General features: G+C 50.7%; 2 protein-coding genes across 2 annotated transcripts in view; one reads left to right on the forward strand and one right to left on the reverse strand.

Annotated features, from left to right (window-relative positions):
- LOC142290654 (EF-hand calcium-binding domain-containing protein 6-like) overlaps nucleotides 1–21,035 on the forward strand; it is a 483,996-nt gene that overhangs the window by 309,975 nt on the left and 152,986 nt on the right. The gene's annotated exons all lie outside the window — the stretch shown is intronic.
- Nucleotides 1,433–3,489, reverse strand: HELT (helt bHLH transcription factor). The gene is given in 5 exon segments (XM_075334622.1): nucleotides 1,433–1,752; nucleotides 1,755–1,916; nucleotides 2,053–2,149; nucleotides 3,277–3,381; nucleotides 3,463–3,489. Coding segments are annotated over 5 exon segments (711 nt in total).

The following is a 21,035-nucleotide window of genomic DNA, read 5'->3' on the forward strand; positions in this document are numbered from 1 at the left end:
CCCCTGATATCAGAAGAAAAAAAGAAAGATGGAATATAAAAAGTAGATAAACATTTATTTTGTACACCATGCTTAATGGAAGGAGTGCTGGAGTAAAATGTGCCACAACCATTAAAAAGGCATACTCCTCCTCTTTCACATTGGGATTTATATTGTGATTATTTTTTTTTTGGTGCACTTAGTCACGCCCCGTCCCACCTAAGCACCATCAATTTTTCAAAAAGATTTTTAAAAATGCCAAAAATTACAACATTTTGCAACATTGTAAGCAGAAAGCTGCTTGATGAATCAGGGCCAAAATATATATATATATATATATATATATATATATATATATATATATATAAATATATATAAATATATTTATATTTATATATATTTATTTATAATCACTGAACCTTTCATTAAATAATGATTCACTTTTACTAAAAAAAAAACTTTAGTTTTTTGAACAATGATATCAGTATATTTAGACATCTTGGATTTTAATAATATATTTTTTTGCAGTGGATGAAGGCAAAAATGGAAATGTAAAATAATTACCATGACTATGTTGGTACCTATTGGTGGGATTCCAGCAATCATGGCATGGTATTCCTCATGTATTCACACCCCTGGGTGAGAATTATTACTGTAGACTCTTATGTGCAATCTAATAAGCATAAAATGCTATTATTTTCTTTTTAAAGTATCAATGGCCCTTTATCTGCAGGAGCCCATTGCAGCTGCACATGGTGTACAGATACTAGCCCCCCCCCCCCCTGTATTTTTCATATAGACTGTATAAAGTGTTGTTTCTTATAATATCACACTTCATGCATCAGAATTGTTATTCTGAAAGTTTATAAAACTTCCACCAAAGTGTAAAAAAAAAAGTCTAAATGAGCAATACCCGGGAATAACAAACTTTTATTACACATTTACAGTATAAATATCTCTAACTTTGTACAAAGGCTTTGACAGAAAGTTTTGCATTTCAATAAATTAATGACCACATAACAATTTACAAGTATTTACATGATAATGGTGATTTTGACCCTCGGTGGCGGCGGCTGAGCGGAGGACAAAGGGCTCGTCACGGGGAGCGCAGCACACTCCGTGGGGTGGAGCTGATACAAAGTATTGTCGGATCATTAGGAGTCATTACATTTTCATTTTTTTTCTCTTTTAGGAACATACAACACAAGGTTTTACCATCCTGTGTTATCAGGGGTTAATTGTGTCACTTAAATGGTGGCAATAATGACCAATCAGATTTCACCTATCATTTCAATAGTACAGGGTTTGAGCAAAGATCTGATTGGTGGCTGCTGATGAGACCATTACCTTTATAAGTAATTTATTTATGGTCACAAATGTCATGAGTGAGATAGATAGGAATGATCATTTTTGCATCCCACAAGTGTTGGGCTTGAGCCATGGAGGGTGAGGGTCACAGGACAGCAGGGTGCTGGGCACTGTGCATGCTGAAGCTATTGGCATGGGAAATGCCCAGCAGGTTGAGATAATGCCTGTCCAGGCTCTGCATAGGTGATAAGAAGGTGCTGTGCTGAGTCTGCTGTGGGGGAGTGCATGGTAGAGGCATGGCGGTGGGACCTGGGAGGTAATTTAGTGTGGGGCTCCTGGTGGTGCTATGCCACGAAAATGATCCACCTGGACTTTGTGTAAATGTGGAGTCACCAGGGCTTGGATAATCTGGTGGGGAAGAATGGATTTGGCAAGACATCTCCACATCCTGCAAAGAGCTGACAGAGGCTCAGTGGTTAAATGCGCCTTGGACTGAAGGAAAGCAACAATTCGGGCATATTTGGTGTCCTTGGTTTCCATTCTCTCTACTGTGGTTAAGTAGTGGACCAGGTTTTTCATGCATTCATGATAGCCGTAATGGAAATAATTGGCAAATTCAGAAAGAAGATCTGTTGGGAGGCAAAAGAAGAAATGAGTGTGGGGCAAAGATGATACGAGATAAAGAAGTAAGTATATATATACTATATAACAAATAAATATAAACACAACTATTGATCTACAACATAAACCCAGACCAGACCTCACCTTTATCTCTCCCCCTGGGGAAATCAGCTGCATGTAATGCTCGAAGGTACTGCACAGTCATCTCCAAAATTTCAGCTTTTTCCAGTTTGCCAGAATTCTGCAGATGAGACACAATATACAGACACCATAAGAGGAGAGCTATGGTAATGGAGACGCCAGCTTACATCACACAAATATGCAATCTATCTGCTCCTAAGGTAAATCAGGCTCCAGGAATTACTGGAAAACACTGGGGCCATTAAAAGGAACCTGTCACCAAATGTCACCCCCCCCCCCCAATCTCCCAAAGCAGAACATAAAGGTTATCATCAGTAACCATTCGTCATAGGCTGGAAAGAGGGAAATATTAGTGTCTAGATTCACATCTAAAGATTTATTTGAAGATGTCATAGAACACATGGGGAAAATAGATGAAAATGTAAGAATAGATAGATAGATAGATAGATAGATAGATAGATGATAGATAGATGATAGATAGATGATAGATAGATGATAGATAGATAGATAATGGATAGATAGATATATAGATAGATAAATAAATAGATAATAGAGAAATAGATAATAGATGGATAGATACATAGATAATGGATAGATAGATACCTATATAGATGGATAGCTGATAGATAGATGATAAATAAATAGATAGATAGCTACATGGATAGATAGATAGATAGATAGATAGATACATGGATAGATAGATAGATACATGGATAGATAGATAGATAGATAGATACATGGATAGATAGATAGATAGATAGATACATGGATAGATAGATAGATACATGGATAGATAGATAGATACATGGATAGATAGATAGATAGATACATGGATAGATAGATAGATAGATACATGGATAGATAGATAGATACATGGATAGATAGATAGATAGATAGATAGATAGATAGATACATGGATAGATAGATAGATAGATAGATAGATAGAGGGATAGATAGATAGATACATGGATAGATAGATAGATAGATAGATAGATAGATAGATAGATACATGGATAGATAGATAGATAGATACATGGATAGATAGATAGATAGATAGATACATGGATAGATAGATAGATAGATAGATAGATAGATAGAAGGATAGATAGACAGATATATAATAGATAGATAGATGGATGGATAGATAGATAGATAGATACATGGATAGATAGATAGATAGATAGATAGATAGATAGATAGATGATAGTACAGCGGTGGCAGGCGCACCTGTTTGGCCAGGGCCATGGGCACGGTCTTTCCCAGCTCACTGAGGCATCGGTTGATTCTGTCTCTTCTCCTCTTCTCTATGACTTTGTGGGACACCGGGGTCCTCTGGAAAGGAATGACAGGTACATTAGTGCCCGGGTGGCATGGTGGTGGCCGGCTGCGGGCCGTCACTGCCTCTGCACTCACTCTGCGCTCCTTGCTTCTGGCGATCATGGCAGGTGCCCCCATCAGCCCGATATCCATGCTGCCTGTACTGTCCCTCTCCCACCCGGGCTGCGCTTATAAAGCGATCACATCCAGGGATTAGGGGGCAGAGAATGGGGGGCGGGCTGATCACCCGGGCGAGACGGCGCTAACAGCGCACAAATCCCTGCGTGGGACCGGGGGCTGCCAGGGGGGCACAAACAGTGTTAATCCACGTGGCCTTTGATGGACAAGTGATCAGGCGGCAGAGGTGACATTGAGCCCTGGTGGCACCACAGCCTGTGCCAATGTCAAGTGGTAGCAGAGAAGGGAGGGCAAAAATCCCCGCATTATCCGGGGCTCAGCGCTCACCTCAGTATTGAATGTTCACACATCTATAAATGTATAAAGACTTGGACCCCTGTGTCTCTGTCTCCCCTTGGGGCCCCTGTGTCTCTGTCTCCCCTTGGGGCCTCTGTGTCTCTGTCTCCCCTTGGGGCCCCTGTGTCTCTGCCCCCCCCCCCCCGGGACCCCTGTGTGTCTGCCCCTCCCCCCCCTTGGGGCACCTGTGTCTCTGCCCCCCTCCTTGTGGCCCCTGTGTTTCTATCTCTCCTCGGGGCCCCCTTGTCTCTGCCCCCCCTCATTCCATTGTATTTCTTTTAATGAATACCTGAAGAACCCTCCCTAATACCTAAGAAGTGACATAACAGTTCCACCATGCAGAGATAATACAATTAATCATTAATACAATCACATAGCCATAGTGATAATGGATATTACTCCTGCGGAGCAATAGATTTCAAATTTTTGCTGAATGCTGCTTACTCTGTGTCAATGGCCCTTACAGACTGCTAGTAAAATAAACGGGAAAATATATTTCTGGGTCTCATGGTTTATAAACATTGAGATTTATTAGGCAATATGTACGAACATCTGGAGTACGTGCCATTAACAGAACTATCCTACGTCTCACATCTTCTACTTCTCCGTAAGGCTAGATTCACATTTCCGTTAAATTGTATCAGTCACAATCCGCGGCTCTGGTAAACAACGGAATCCGTTTGGCGGATGCCGTTGTTTCCCATAGACTTGTATTAGTGGCGTATTGCGACTGATGACCTTGCATTGCATCCGCTGCACCGCGGTCAGTCGTTTTTGGACTGACCGCCAGTGGAAACAACGCAGAATGTAACATTTTTCGGGCCTTCAAAATTAACGCACCGCGCAGGAATTCGTCGCAATCCGTCACGCTTGTAATGTTTGTCTATGGTGCTAGATTCCGCCATGCTCTACTGAGCATGCCCAGCATGCTTGGCACACCCACTGGGCTGTCCCAAACACAAAATGATCATGACTGATCCGTCAAAAAACGGACGCACAGCGGATGTCACGGACGCGACTGATCAGTTTTTTCACAGGATTCCTGTGAAAGGAATCCTGTGAAAAACACATCCATTGTGTCAATTGACATCTAAAAAAACGACTGATCCGTCACTGATGGACCTAACGGATTTAAAGCAACGGAAATGTGAACCTAGCCTAAGACGCCTCCTTTTGTAGACAGCTTTGTAAAGTGTCTTTTACAGGAGCAGTAAAATGTTTAAAATATTTTCATTATTTTGGTGAAAACTTTCATTGTAAAGTCTCAAGGAAGCACAACAAGAAGTATCTAATGTGAAGAATATGCTCCAAATATATTTTACAAGGAGGCTCCATAGGTTGGAGTATGGATTCAGGGGACGTTGTGGGACCACTACACAATGGATTACGTCTAGGGATGGGCAAACCTGCAGATGTTCGGGTTAAGTGGGTCTGGCCAGAAAGAAAATGTCCGGTTCAGGACCCAACTTGAATCCGAGCATGAGTACAGACACCAAACCCCATTTAAGTCTATGAGGACCCGAACTTTAGTGCTATAAAATGGTGCTAGTAGGAGAATTCTACTTACCGAGTCTTCCGCACTGCCATTACACTGCTTCCAACTCATTAGTTCGCATGCATATTCACTGCTTCCCCCGCCCACTCTCTGTTTCAGCGTCTAAGACTCTGTGACTGGTTACAGTCAGATTTTGCAAGCATGCCATCATCTGTGATTGGTTGTGGGGTGTAAAAATAAATAATTGGAAAAAATGGCAAAGGGTCCCCTATATTTTGATACCCAGTACAGATAAAGCAGATAGCTACAGGCTGCTGCGCCCATTTGTGTGCGTTATCTTGGCTGTGTATCAAAATACAAGTGTTTTTTTTTAATTCTTTAAATAAATAAAGAATGTGCGGTTCCTCCCAAATTTGATTCCCAGCCAAGATAAAGTGGACAGCTGGTGGCTGGTATTCTCAGAAAAAAATAGCAGCCTGCAGCCACCCCGGAATTGTCGCATCCATTAGATGCATAAATTCTGCCACTTTACCTGGCTCATCCCAATTACCCTGGTGCAGTGGCAATCTAATATATAAAGCTGAGTGTGTGTGTGTGTGTGTGTGTGTCCGGGATTGGCATCTGCAACGTCGCAGCTACAGCCACAACATTTTGCACACTCACACGTCTGGACCCCGAGAGCGTCATAGGCTATGCTGTGAGGTGAAATTTTAACCACGCGCGTTCCATTTTACCAATCAATTTTGCCCCTATCTACATAATGGGGAAAGAGTGAAACGAAAAGTGTTGCAGGCAAATTGATAGCTACCAGATGTGAACAAGGGGGACTTAAAGAATGAGAGCGATGGCGCCAAAGAGTATATACCGTACAGTTGCTAAGGTGGGGCCCCGACATGGGATACTCACCACACTCGGGGATATGAACACACACAAAATGTCCCACACACTACCACGTGCTTGAACACATATACCACTCTCAGCACACATTTCACCACACATACACCAACCTCGCCACATAATCGCCCTAAAACACACACAACTCTGGTATTATCCTTCAAAAAGAAAAATCTTATTAATAAGCAGTCAAACTACAAGAACAAATGTACCATATAGGAAATACGGCAGCTGTCAGTCACATGACCTGTCTATTATGTGTATGTACAGGGCAAGAGACAGACGGGGCAAGAGACAGATGGGGCAAGAGACAGATGGGGCAAGAGACAGACGGGGCAAGAGACAGACCTGGAAAGAGACAGACGGGGAAAGAGACAGATGGGGAAAGAGACAGATGGGGAAAGAGACAGGCAGACAGGGACAGAGACAGGCAGAAAGGGAAAGAAACAGACAGAGAGACAGACAAAGACAGATGGAGAAAGAGACAGACCTTGATTGAGACAGACAAGGAAAGAGACAGAGACAGGCAGACAGGGAAAGAGACAGACAGGAAAAGAGATGGACAAAGACAGACAGGGAAAGAGACGGGAAGAAAGATAGGGAAAGAGACAGACCTGGGAAAGAGACAAACCTGGAGAGAGACAGATGGGAAAGAAACAGAGATAGAGACAGACAAAGAAAGAGACAGACAGAGACAGGCAGATGGGGAAAGAGACAGGCGGGGAAAGAGACAATATATGTTGGGAAATGCTTCTATTAGCTTACTTTTTGCCTTTTAATAATTACATTTGTCGCGGGCGGAGGAGGGGATGCTGCGCTCTCCCACTGCTCGGGTCCGGCTGCCGCTGCTGCTGCGGCCTGCTGCTGCTCGGTGGCTCAAGCGATGGGCCGGATCCCGGGGACTCGAGCGGCACTCCTCGCCCGTGAGTGAAAGGGGTTTGGTGGTTGGGATAGTTTATTGTCCGTGACGTCACCCACGGTTGTGGTGATTGTGTGGACACCACCGCTGCTCTGTCTGGGGAGCCCGGGAGTGGTGGTATGGAGCAGCCAGTTGTTGATTTGCCCCTCCGTAGGTAGGGGGATTTGGTGGTCCAGGGGCCCAGTGATGGGGTTGGGATGGTGGACAGGCGGGTTATGGGGCCTGTGGAGGTGCAGGGGCGCAGGGGCAGTGCTGTGCCGCACGGCACGGAGGTACTCACTCAGCCAAAGGATGATGACAAAGTTCTCGGTAAACAAACGGCTGGTTGGACGGGTCCCTCGGACGGCTACGGTGCTGATGTTCCCTGCAGTTAGCGGTGACGGTCTCTTCCCTGCACCTATGTATAGTCCTTTGGTAGCGATGGATTCCCACCGGTAACCCGCTCCCTGACCTGGATATGAGCCGGAGGAGCCCCTCTCTTGCCCGCAGGCGCTGGCCCTGGGAAACTGGTGCCTTGGCGGTGGCGGTGTCTCCCCTTAACGGTCGGACTGTTGCCTTCAATCGGGACTTGGTTGTTGGGAGACCCAGTGGTCCCCTTCACTGACGGATTTGGCAAATTATGCCGACTCCTAGCCTTGCCGGGATCCGAAAGGCCCCTGCCCTGGTGCTGACTGTTCTTTGTATACCGCTCCGGTACCGCCGGGTCACCACCCGCCCACGGTCCTTTCGGCAACCTCCGAGCAATCTCTCCTGCAGACGGTCACCGCCGTCTGCCAACCTCGCTGTCTCAGTCCGGGGCACACACCCGGACCAACTTCAGGCTTCTTGCTGTCACTTTTCTCTTTTCACTCCTTCCTTCTCTCACTACAACTCCACTGTTTACTCCTCACACTTTGAACTCTCACTCTAGACTTTACTGTTTACTCCTTCAACTCTAAACTGATCTGCCTGGTTTTCCCGCCTCCAGGGCTGTGAACTCCTCTGTGGGTGGAGCCAACCGCCTGGCCCACCCCCTGTTGTGGACATCAGCCCATGGAGGAAGGCAACAAGGATTTGTGTTTTGACCTTGGTGTTCCTGCAGGGAATGTGGGGTGCGTGTGGTGTTGTGACCTGTGACCCCTGGCTTGCCCAGGGCGTCACATTCCCCCTTAGCAAAACGCAGACCGTCCTCGGGCTGCCCGTCCAACACCAGTTTTATTTTCCTTTTGTTTTTCTAAAAAGATAAAAAACGGTAACATATATACAGGTATACTAATATCATCCCACAGCGGGAGGCACATTTCTTAAACGTTACGGTTTTAAACGGTTAACGGTTACGGTCTCCGATCTCTCCCACCCAAGTAACCTGGCCCTGATGCTGCCCCTAGAAAACAGGCAGCACCCCTTGACCCCAGTCCTGCACCAAGTTACCCGAGTGGGATCTGTCCTTCCCCTCCAGAGGGTAGCCACCGGTTCCTGTGGTGGCTGGGCCCCGGCCTGCTCTACTGCGGGCCCTCCCTCCAACCTGCCTCTCCGGAGGTGGCAATTGCGGAAACGGTAACGGTAACACAACTTATTTACAAGCCACTAACGTCTGTGGTTGCCCTGCAAGTTCACGGGCTTGTCCATAAGGAGTTCCTTATGCCAAACAATTTGCAAACGGTCCCCACGGGGACAACGGTGCCGGCAACGGCCGGTTTTCCAAATCACAGTGAATCAGGTGACTGTTCGGTAATCATCACTTATCATCTTTTGCAAACTTTTAAACACAAACAGTCTTTCTGGTCCCAACGGGGACGGTGCAACGGTGCTCCGCTGCCATCACTCAGAGTCTTCGGCTTCACCTGAGGGAGGGGATGCAGCACTCACACGGGCCTCCTGGCTGCCCCTCAATTTCGCATCTAGGGCAAACCACCCCCTCTCTCCACAGTGCCGGGTGTACTGAACTATGTCGCCCGGCATCAGGTTACGACCGGGGTGCTCCTCGGGCAGGTGAGCATTCACATCCCGCCGGGCTATAAACACTTCGGCCTCCAGGCCCGGTTCATAAATAAATCCATAGCCCCGGCGGACATCAAACCGCCTCACCTGTCCCTCATACAGCGGGACCCGGACACGGAAAGTTGCCTGACGGAGGTTCTCCTTTTCCCGGATTGCACGGGCCACCAACTCCGCCTTCTTCCTTTCCCTCTCACCGATCTCCAGGCCCAGCGGTACCGGCTCCCTGTCCCAATATGGCGCTGCTGCGAGCTCCGGCGCACGGGTCGGGCCCCGCGGGACATTTTGGACGCTGCCCACTGTTAGGGATCTGGGCGGCAAGTCCCGCGGCGTCTTGGCCTTGGGCGCCGCCTTGCAGCGGCAACCCGGCGCAACCTCAGCCGAGGTGTAGGGGATGGGCACAGGGGCTTTCCGCTGCTGGGCCTTCGGCACGGAGCGGGCTGTCGGCTCTGGCTCGGGGGACTTCTCGGGGGACGCCTCCGGCTCGGGCTTCGGGACCTTCCACGGCAACATCTCCGGGCGGCTACCGGCTCCGGCTGCAGGTCGGCCGGCTGGGGCGGGCATGCTGGGTATCGCTACCGGTTGCGGTGGCAGCAGGCCTAGTGGCGGGGTCACGGCTTCTGGGACGGGTGGCGAGGGAGGCAGCAGGGGGAGAGGGTCTGGACTGGGTCCCGCAGCCGCGATGACCGGCCCTTCAAGGGCATCGGGGCGTGGGTCACTCACCCTCCCTTCCTCAGCTTCCTCCTCGCGTCTCCGCACGGCCGCTATGACATCCGCCATGTCGGTCTCCCACTCCTCCATGAGGAGCTGCATCTTGACCTGCAGCCTGTGGTAGAGCTGCGCGGTCCGGATCTCCACCAACGCCGCGGTTCCCGGCGCGGGGGCTACGGTGCTTCTAGACGGCATCTGTTAGGGCCAGGTGGACGGGCAGACCCAGGAGGTGGATCCACTGGGCCGAACTCCTTGATGATGGTAAGGGGTCCGGTAGCTGGAGCACTACAGGTAGCAGGACAGTCCGTGCACAAGAGTATAATGGAGAAGTCCCTGGGACCACGGAGTCACTGATGGTAGTCCGGGTGACGGAGCTCAGGTTCGGAAGCCGAGATGATGTCAGGCGGAGTCCGGAACCGTTGGAGCGAGATGACGGGTCACCGCAGGGATCAGAGGTGGTATGAACTGTCAGGATGGCAGATAGACAGCGTTCGGGGTTCGGGATTCGGCAGGACCGGATGGCAAGGCAGGATCGGCTCTAGAAGAAAGAGAGGTGAGTATCTCACAGGAAAACAAGGAGACCTGACTCCTAGCTTGGGAAACACGAAGAACAGGCCCCGCCCACTTGGACACTAAACCCCTTTATACCCTGTACCTGTGTGCTTCATTTCCTGTCAGTGGACGCTGGCCCTTTAAGAAAGGGTCAATGACCGCGCGCGCGCCCTAATGCGCATGCGCGCGGCCCGGGTGCCAGAAGCCAGAGCAGGAAGCGTTGTGGAGGAAGCAGCAGAGCCAGGCTGGGGCTGAGAAGCCGACGGGCGGCGGGAGCGGGGACCAGGACGCCTGGGAAGCGCAGGCAATGGAGGCTGGAGAGCGGGGAGCGGCGGGGACCGGACCGAAGAACCGGGGAACGAGGCAGGGGAGCCGGGGAGCGTGGCAGGTGAGCCGGGGAGCAGAGCAGGGGACCCGGGGAGCGTGACAGTACCCCCCCTCCACGCCCCCCTCCCCGCAACCGGGACAGGAAGGCACGGATCAGAGGAGTACCCACATTCTCCCGGGGCTCCCAGGACCTATCTTCAGGACCATACCCTGCCCAGTCTACCAGGAAGAACTGTCGGCCCCGTACGGTCTTCATGGCCACGACATCCCTTACCGCATAGATGTCGTCATCGGCAATAGGAAGAGGAGCCGAACTGGCAGCAGCGGAGAAGGGACCAAGGACAACCGGCTTGAGCAGGGAGACGTGGAAGGAGTTGGGGATTCTCATCGTGGCTGGGAGCTGCAGCTTGTAGGAAACCTCATTGATCTTGCTGAGGACTTTAAACGGCCCGATGTAGCGAGGACCCAGCTTGTAGGATGGTAGCTTCAATCGGACGTACTTGGAAGCAAGCCAGACGAGATCTCCAGGAGAGAAACACGGAGGGTCCAGACGTCTCTTGTCTGCGTGTCTCTTCATCCGCAGGGAGGCACGTGCAAGGGACGCCTTAACAGAGTCCCAAATGGTTGTAAAGTCACGGGCTACAGCATCAGCAGCAGGGACATCCGAGGAAGAGGATACAGGCAATGGGACGGAAGGCTGAAGTCCGTAAACGACATGGAAGGGAGAGCTGGAGGAGGACTCACTGACGTGGTGGTTATGGGAGAATTCAGCCCAAGGAAGAAGCGTGGACCAGTCGTCATGATGGGCGTTGACGTAGTGACGTAAGAAGGAGGTCAAGATCTGATTGACCCGTTCCACTTGGCCGTTCGACTGAGGATGGTAGGCTGAAGAAAAGTCCAGAGTCACTCCCAGATGTTTGCAGAGAGACCTCCAGAAGCGGGAGGTGAACTGAGTTCCTCTGTCGGACACAATGTGTGATGGAAAGCCATGCAAGCGGAAGATGTGATGTATATAGGCGTCCGCGAGTTCCTGGGCAGAGGGCAGTCCAGCCATAGGGACGAAATGAGCCATTTTAGAGAATCGATCCACCACGACCCATATGACTGTGTGTCCGGAGGACAATGGCAAGTCCGTAATAAAGTCCATCGCAATGTGTTGCCACGGAACTGAGGGTATAGGCAGAGGCAGAAGACGGCCATATGGCAGGTGTTTGGGCGTCTTGTTCCTGGCACAAGAGGAGCAGGCAGAGACAAAAGAAGCAACGTTCGTGCGAAGGGATGGCCACCAGTAATGACGTACAATCGCACTCCATGTTCTCTTCTGACCAGCATGACCGGCTGTTTTCGAGGCATGGCCCCAGTGTAACACTTTTTGCCTGTCAGTCTCAGAGACATAGGTCTTCCCGGGCGGTATCTGGGCCAAGGTGACAGGAGCCACCGGAATGATTTTACTAGGACAGATGATGGGTTGGGATGTCTCCTCCTCCTGCTCCATGGGCATGAAAGACCTGGACAAGGCATCAGCGCGTACATTCTTGTCCGCGGGTCGGAAATGGAGCTGGAAATCGAATCTGGCAAAGAACAAGGACCACCTGGCTTGCCGTGGGTTCAGTCGCTGAGCAGACCGCAGGTATTCCAGGTTCTTGTGGTCCGTGTAAATAATAACGGGATACACTGCTCCTTCCAGAAGGTAGCGCCATTCCTCCAGAGCCAGTTTGACTGCCAATAGCTCTCGGTCACCGATGGTGTAGTTGCGTTCAGGCGCTGAGAAGCTCTTGGAGAAAAAAACGCAAGTCACCATCTTCCCGGAGGAGGACTTCTGCATGAGCACTGCTCCGGCTCCCGAGGAGGAGGCATCCACCTCCAAGGTGAACTGGCGGTTTAACTCCGGACGGTGGAGTACAGGAGAGGAGGCAAATGCCCGCTTCAGAGAGCCAAACGCGGCGTCGGCCGCAGGTGACCAGTCCTTTGGATTAGCCCCCTTCTTGGTCAAGGCGGAGAGAGGAGCAGTCAGAGCAGAGAAGTGAGGGATGAACTGGCGGTAGTAGTTGGCGAATCCCAGAAATCGTTGGATTGCCTTCAGTCCAGAAGGAGGAGGCCAGTTGAGAATGGAGGAGACCTTCTTTGGATCCATCTGCAGTCCGGTATCGGAGATGATGTAACCCAGGAAGGGAAGAGAAGACTGCTCAAAGACACACTTCTCGTACTTGGCGTACAGACGGTTCTCTCTCAGTCTTTGTAGAACCAGCTGCACGTTCTCTCTGTGGGTCTGGAGGTCCGGAGAGAAGACAAGGATATCATCCAGATACACCACCACACAGACGTAGAGAAGGTCCCGGAAAACGTCGTTCACCAATTCTTGAAAGACTGCTGGTGCGTTACACAGGCCAAAGGGCATCACGCAGTATTCATAGTGCCCATCGCGAGTATTAAACGCGGTCTTCCATTCGTCCCCAGAGCGGATGCGGACCAGGTTGTAGGCACCCCGAAGATCCAACTTGGTGAACACACGAGCTCCTCTAAGCCGATCAAACAATTCGGGGATGAGCGGCAGGGGGTATTTATTTTTCACGGTGATTTGGTTCAATCCCCGGTAGTCTATACATGGGCGTAAGTCGCCTTCTTTCTTCTTAACAAAGAAGAAGCCTGCTCCAGCAGGAGAGGAGGATCTCCGAATGAATACCCTTGCCAGGCTCTCTGTGATGTAAGTAGACATGGCCCTTGTTTCGGCTGGAGACAATGGATATATCCGTCCTCGCGGTGGTGTGGTTCCCGGGAGCAGGTCGATGGCACAATCGTAAGGACGATGTGGCGGAAGTACCTCTGACTCCTTTTTATCAAAGACGTCCGCGAAGGACCAATAGGCCGAGGGCAGTCCCGGTAGGGACTCTGGAACCGGAGGTCGTCGGATGGGTTGTATGGTCTTCAGACAGTTCTCATGGCAAGAAGAGCCCCATCGGGTGATTTCACCAGTGCCCCAGCTGACTGATGGTTCGTGTGTCCGCAACCAGGGAAGTCCCAGCAGGATTTGATGGGACATGTGTGGGAGGACGTAGAGAGCGATGTTCTCGGTGTGCAGGGCACCGATACGCAGTTCGACCGGCCTGGTGATCCAGGAGATGGTGTCAGAGAGGGGTCTCCCATCCACGGAGGAAATCACGAGGGGTTTGTCGAGTGGAGTAACAGGCACCTGGTACTTGTCCACCGTGGCCTGCTGGATGAAATTGCCTGCTGCCCCAGAATCGAGGTACGCCTCCGCCGTGAACCGCGTCTCTCCCGTTGTCACTTGCACAGTCCACGTAACTGGGTCTGAGAGAGTCCCAGCACCTAGGGTGGCCTCTCCTACCAACCCTAGGCTTTGGAGTTTCCCGGCCTCTCTGGACAGGAGCGTAGCAGGTGTGTGCCCTCTCCGCAGTAGAAGCAGAGGCCCTTGGCGAGCCGCTCTGCTCGGCGTTGTTCAGACTGCCGCACACGGTCGATCTGCATGGGCTCGTGGACGGAGACACCAGATGCCGTTGACTGAAGTACGGCGGGCTTCTGCGGAGGAGAGGAATGCCGTACCGGACGTCTCTCACGGGACACTTCTTTGGATCGCTCCTGAAAGCGAATGTCCACTCGAGTCGCTAGGGTAATCAGGGCATCCAGGGTGGACGGTACGTCAAGACCAGCCAGCTCATCTTTAATTCGACCCGAGAGTCCTTCCCAGAAGGCGGCGGTTAGGGCCTCGTTGTTCCACCCGAGTTCCGAAGCCAAGGTGCGAAAACGGATGGCGTATTGTCCCACCGTCAGAGTCCCCTGACGTAACCGGAGAAGAGATGAAGCAGACGCGGAGGCGCGTCCGGGCTCGTCAAAGGTGCCACGAAATGCCTGCAGGAACTCCTGGATGTTCATGGTCACAGGATCCTCCCTTTCCCACAAGGGGTTCATCCACGCCAGTGCCTCACCCTCTAGATGGGACATGATGAAGGCGACCTTGGCTTGGTCGGAGGCAAAGAAATGCGGCAGCTGCGTGAAATGGAGGGAGCATTGGTTTATGAATCCCCTGCAGGTCTTGGGATCTCCGGCGTACCGGGGTGGTGAGGCCAAACGAAGTCTGGAAGCATCCGAAGAAGCTGCCACGGGAGCTGGAGCCGTGGATTGTCTAGTGGAAGCCCAAGATGCTGAAGATGTAACCGACGCTTGTAGCATGTTCAGGCGGGCGTCCACAGAAGACATGAATTGCAGCATGCGGGTCTGAGTCTCACGCTGGCGTGTGAGTTCCTCCTGTAAGGCTGCTAGTGCTTCAGCGGGATCCATGGCCTGTTCTTACTGTTAGGGCCAGGTGGACGGGCAGACCCAGGAGGTGGATCCACTGGGCCGAACTCCTTGATGATGGTAAGGGGTCCGGTAGCTGGAGCACTACAGGTAGCAGGACAGTCCGTGCACAAGAGTATAATGGAGAAGTCCCTGGGACCACGGAGTCACTGATGGTAGTCCAGGTGACGGAGCTCAGGTTCGGAAGCCGAGATGATGTCAGGCGGAGTCCGGAACCGTTGGAGCGAGATGACGGGTCACCGCAGGGATCAGAGGTGGTACGGACTGTCAGGATGGCAGATAGACAGCGTTCGGGGTTCGGGATTCGGCAGGACCGGATGGCAAGGCAGGATCGGCTCTAGAAGAAAGAGAGGTGAGTATCTCACAGGAACACAAGGAGACCTGACTCCTAGCTTGGGAAACACAAAGAACAGGCCCCGCCCACTTGGACACTAAACCCCTTTATACCCTGTACCTGTGTGCTTCATTTCCTGTCAGTGGACGCTGGCCCTTTAAGAAAGGGTCAATGACCGCGCGCGCGCCCTAATGCGCATGCGCGCGGCCCGGGTGCCAGAAGCCAGAGCAGGAAGCGTTGTGGAGGAAGCAGCAGAGCCAGGCTGGGGCTGAGAAGCCGACGGGCGCCGGGAGCGGGGACCAGGACGCCTGGGAAGCGCAGGCAATGGAGGCTGGAGAGCGGGGAGCGCGGGGACCGGACCGAAGAACCGGGGAACGAGGCAGGGGAGCCGGGGAGCGTGGCAGGTGAGCCGGGGAGCAGAGCAGGGGACCCGGGGAGCGTGACAGCATCCACATGTTGCTGGCGGTCTCTCCCAGGAACAAGATGGTTGCAGGGTCCTGGCGTCCCTGCTTTTATAGCTGCGTTCACATGCAGCCGGCCGCCATTCCGTCTCTCTTAGCCTCTTTCCGGCCCCTCCTCTATCGGGGCGGGGTTTTGGCCTTCGCACCTCTGCTACTCGAGAAGACGCTCGAGCGGGAACTCTTCGCGCCAAAGATGGCAGCTTCTGAAATTTTCTGGCCGGCGGTCACAAGGCGCACCTCTACCCAACGGCAGAGCGGTAAGATCCTGTTCGTGACGCCAAGTTGTCGCGGGCGGAGGAGGGGACGCTGCGCTCTCCCACTGCTCGGGTCCGACTGCCGCTGCTGCGGCCTGCTGCTGCTCGGTGGCTCGAGCGATGGGCCGGATCCCGGGGACTCGAGCGGCGCTCCTCGCCTGTGAGTGAAAGGGGTTTGGTGGTTGGGATAGTTTATTGTCCGTGACGCCACCCACGGTTGTGGTGATTGTGTGGACACCACCGCTGCTCTGTCTGGGGAGCCTGGGAGTGGTGGTATGGAGCAGCCAGTTGTTGATTTGCCCCTCCGTGGGTAGGGGGATTTGGAGGTCCCGGGGCCCAGTGATGGGGTTGGGATGGTGGACAGGCGGGTTATGGGGCCTGTGGAGGTGCAGGGGCGCAGGGGCAGCGCTGTGCCGCACGGCACGGAGGTACTCACTCAGCCAAAGGATGATGACAAAGTTCTCAGTAAACAAACGGCTGGTTGGACGGGTCCCTCGGACGGCTACGGTGCTGATGTTCCCTGCAGTTAGCGGTGACGGTCTCTTCCCTGCACCTATGTATAGTCCTTTGGCAGCGATGGATTCCCACTGGTAACCCGCTCCCCGACCTGGATATGAGCCGGAGGAGCCCCTCTCTTACCCGCAGGCGCTGGCCCTGGGAAACTGGTGCCTTGGCGGTGGCGGTGTCTCCCCTTAACAGTCGGACTGTTGCCTTCAATCGGTACTTGGTTGTTGGGAGACCCAGTGGTCCCCTTCACTGACGGATTTGGCAAATTATGCCGACTCCTAGCCTTGCCGGGATCCGAAAGGCCCCTGCCCTGGTGCTGACTGTTTTTTGTATACCGCTCCGGTACCGCCGGGTCACCACCCGCCCACGGTCCTTTCGGCAACCTCCGAGCAATCTCTCCTGCAGACGGTCACCGCCGTCTGCCAACCTCGCTGTCTCAGTCCGGGGCACACACCTGGACCAACTTCAGGCTTCTTGCTGTCACTTTTCTCTTTTCACTCCTTCCTTCTCTCACTACAACTCCACTGTTTACTTCTCACACTTTGAACTCTCACTCTAGACTTTACTGTTTACTCCTTCAACTCTAAACTGATCTGCCTGGTTTTCCCGCCTCCAGGGCTGTGAACTCCTCGGTGAGTGGAGCCAACCGCCTGGCCCACCCCCTGGTGTGGACATCAGCCCCTGGAGGAAGGCAACAAGGATTTGTGTTTTGACCTTGGTGTTCCTGCAGGGAATGTGGGGTGCGTGTGGTGTTGTGACCTGTGACCCCTGGCTTGCCCAGGGCGTCACACATTTCTATCTATTTGTTTTGTGGTTTTTGTGTGCAGAACAAATTTAAGTTAATACATTCTATTTTGTTAACAGCAGTTATTAAGCTGGGTAGTACAGCTAGTAGTGGTAATATAAGGGGTGAATTACAGCTGTGATTTGTCTAAAAATCACAGCTGTCATCAAGCCTGGTGAGACTCCCCATTACTAACCCTGTAAGTAAAAAAAAAATAAACACAAAACAGAGAAAAATCCACCCTCTTTCTCCAATTGATTAATCCCCAAAGCACCCCTGTAGGTATGATGTAATCCTCACAAGGTCCTACAACAATCTCGGCTCAGCGACATCTGAGGTTGCAGGGAGCAGTCATATTAGAAAATGTGACACTGCAAGTGACTGTTAATGTCACTGAATTCACCTGAGGTCACAGCTGTCGGTTCCCACGGTACCCCAGCTGGGACTTCAAGCAAACTCAATGAACTCAACTGAGGTGATGTCACTCTAGGTATGGGGGAATACCAAGCGGACAGGTAAACAAAAGGGAAACTGCGCGTCTAGGGAAAGGGGGAGATGACTCCTGACCAAACCTACCACTGGGCCCTGGGGCCCTCACCACCCTAGATAGGCTCTGCACCTATGCGACGAGCCGAATACCTGACCATTGGATGACCCTAGAGCTGGGCCCTAGATAGGGAATGGGTGGGATGAGCTCTTTGTCAACCCCGCTATAACACTAAAAAAGACATAGGGAGCACACACATGGGGAAAGCACATGAACAACTTATCTGCAGATGCCTCAGGAAGAAGTTTAGTAAAGAGCAGAAACGATCCTATAGATGAGTGCAAGCCACCTACTTGCATCCAGAGCTTGTGAAGAAACTGAATATCACCACCACAAGTCCAGGGAAAATGAGAGTATTTATACTCAAGGGGAAATACAGATGATTAGCAGCTGAAGGGAAGAAGAGCTTCACAGGGTCTTAAAAGGAAAAGTAGGAAATCCCAGCAGAGGAGATACCTAGTACAGTTAATATTAACCGCAAGAATAGTAGAAAGCCAGGGAGCATTTTGTGCAGCCAAATGCTGTGACCTTCTATTGCTGGACACCACAGGACTGTCTGTCACCCTGTCTGACAAAGGTGAACTCAATGAACTCAATACCAGATTACTGAGTTAGGCAATTGCCCATTGAGCATTTGGGTGCAGACATTTATGCACCAAATCTGCATCTCCTGTCAAAAAAAAACCATAGCAAAACCGCATGCGTTTTATTGCGATTTCAGTGCTTTTTTTGCTAGGAGATGCAGAAATGTCTGGACCCAAAACTCAATGTGCACACATTGTCTAATATAAATAATTGCCTAGGTAATTGTCCTGCTTTAATCTTTATTTTGCTTCCCTTTAACTTTTTTTTATTTCAATCCGGGTGGCTGAACAGTAACACAGACTTCTCTGAGAAGTCCGTGTTCGGGTACCCTGAAGTGTACAATTCGGGTTCGTCCATCACTAATTAGATCGGATTTTCATGGCCTTTTTTTAAATAAATTGGGAAATGAGGGATAGTATGGGGAAGTCTTTGTTAAAATAAACTATATTTTGCTCTGTGTGTGTGTGTGTGTGTGTGTGTGTTTTTAAATTTACACTTACTGAGTTAGTAATGGGGGTGTCTGATAAACACCTATCGATTTTTAACTCCTGGGCTTGCTGTAAGCTCACAATTTACAACTGACATCAACTCCCCCAAATAATGACACCAATTGCCAATACACCAGAGCAATCAGGAAGAGCCAGGGCGAAGTGCTAAAATTGGCACAAATTTTGGGGCGACTGGGAGGGGCTAGGAGGGGTAAAAAAACATGGGCCTTCCCAGCCTGATAATATCAGCCCTAGCTGTCTGCTTTTCCTTGGCTGGCAATCCAAAATATGGGGAAATCCACGTCATTGTTTGTTTTTTTTTAAATTATTTATTGGGCTGGGAGGGGCAAAAAAACATGGGCCTTCCCAGCCTGATAACATCAGCCCCTGCTGTCTGCTTTTCCATGGCTGGCCATCCAAAATATGGGGAAACCCACGTCGTTGTTTTTTTTTATTTATTTATTAAATTAAACCAGGCTTAAAACACATGAAAGGCACTAAGGTGTGCTTCACACACAGCGAGATCACTGCTGAGATCGCTGCTGAGTCACGGTTTTTGTGACGCAGCAGTGACCTCATTAGCGATCTCGCTGTGTGTGACACTGAGCAGCGATCTGGCCCCTGCTGTGAGATCGCTGCTCGTTACACACAGCCCTGGTTCGTTTTTTTATTGTTGCTCTCCCGCTGTGACGCACAGATCGCTGTGTGTGACAGCGAGAGAGCGACGAAATGAAGCGAGCAGAGAGCAGGAGCTGGCATCTGGCAGTTGCGGTAAGCTGCAACCAGGGTAAACATCAGATAACCAAGGTGGTTACCCGATATTTACCTTCGTTACCAGCCTCCGCCGCTCTCACGCTGCCAGTGCCGGCTCCCTGCTCTCTCCACATGTAGCTGCAGTACACATTGGGTTAATTAACCCGATGTGTACTGTAGCTAGGAGTGCAGGGAGCCAGCGCTAAGCAGTGTGCGCGGCTCCCTGCTCTCTGCACATGTAGCTGCAGTACACATCGGGTAATTAACCCGATGTGTACTGTAGCTAGGAGAGCAGGAAGCCAGCGCTAAGCAGTGTGCGCGGATCCCTGCTCTCTGCACATGTAGCGACGTTATGATCGCTGCTGCGTCGCTGTGTGTGACAGCTAGGCAGCGATCATAACAGCGACATACAAGGTCGCTGTTGCGTCACAGAAAATGGTGACGTAACAGTGACGCCGCTGTCGCTATGTGTGAACCCAGCTTAAAGCATTCAAGTGTAAACCCCTGCCTATATATCTGCTCTCATCTAAGCTGTCCCTCCTATTTCATCTCCTTAAACTGCACCCCCAGGTTTTATATCAGACCCGATGGTGCGATGCGGCCGGCCAATCACTGTAATGCCAGTAGCCGACATGGCTACAACATGTCTATGATTGGCAGGCAATCCCTGAATGTTTAGTAGCTGAACAACAGCTGCAAAATATGCGGGCGAGCACCAGTAATACTTGGCCGAGTACCGAGCGCGCCGAGCACACCGATGCACGATCGAGTATGAAGCAGTGCTGAGCATGCTCACTCATCACTGAAATTTTTTTTATGTTAACACATTCCAAGAGCCTTAACTCTTTTTTATTTTCTTGGAGATACCTCAGTAAGTGGGCTTGTATTTTTGTGGGCAAATAAAATTTACATTATAACAATGGGGTTTTTTTGCGTTGGGGGTGGTGGTGGTGATAGAAAAGCAAGTCCACTGTTCTATTATGCTTTTACAACCCCTGGCTAAAATTATGGAATCACCTAGCTCTGAGGATGTTCATTTAGTTGTTTATTTTTGTTTAAAAAAAAGCAGATCACAGACATGGCACAAAACTAAAGTCATTTCAAATGGCAACTTTCTGGCTTTAAGAAACACTAAAAAAAAAATCATGAAAACATAAGGTGCTATCCAGTAATGGTTACTTTTCAAGACCAAACAGGGGAAAAAATTATGGAATCACTCAATTCTGAGTAAAAAATTATGAAATCATGAAAAAAAAACAAACAAAAGAACACTCCAATACATCACTAGTAGTG

This window comes from Anomaloglossus baeobatrachus, chromosome 1 (assembly GCF_048569485.1).
Source record: "Anomaloglossus baeobatrachus isolate aAnoBae1 chromosome 1, aAnoBae1.hap1, whole genome shotgun sequence".
Taxonomy (NCBI): domain Eukaryota; kingdom Metazoa; phylum Chordata; class Amphibia; order Anura; family Aromobatidae; genus Anomaloglossus; species Anomaloglossus baeobatrachus.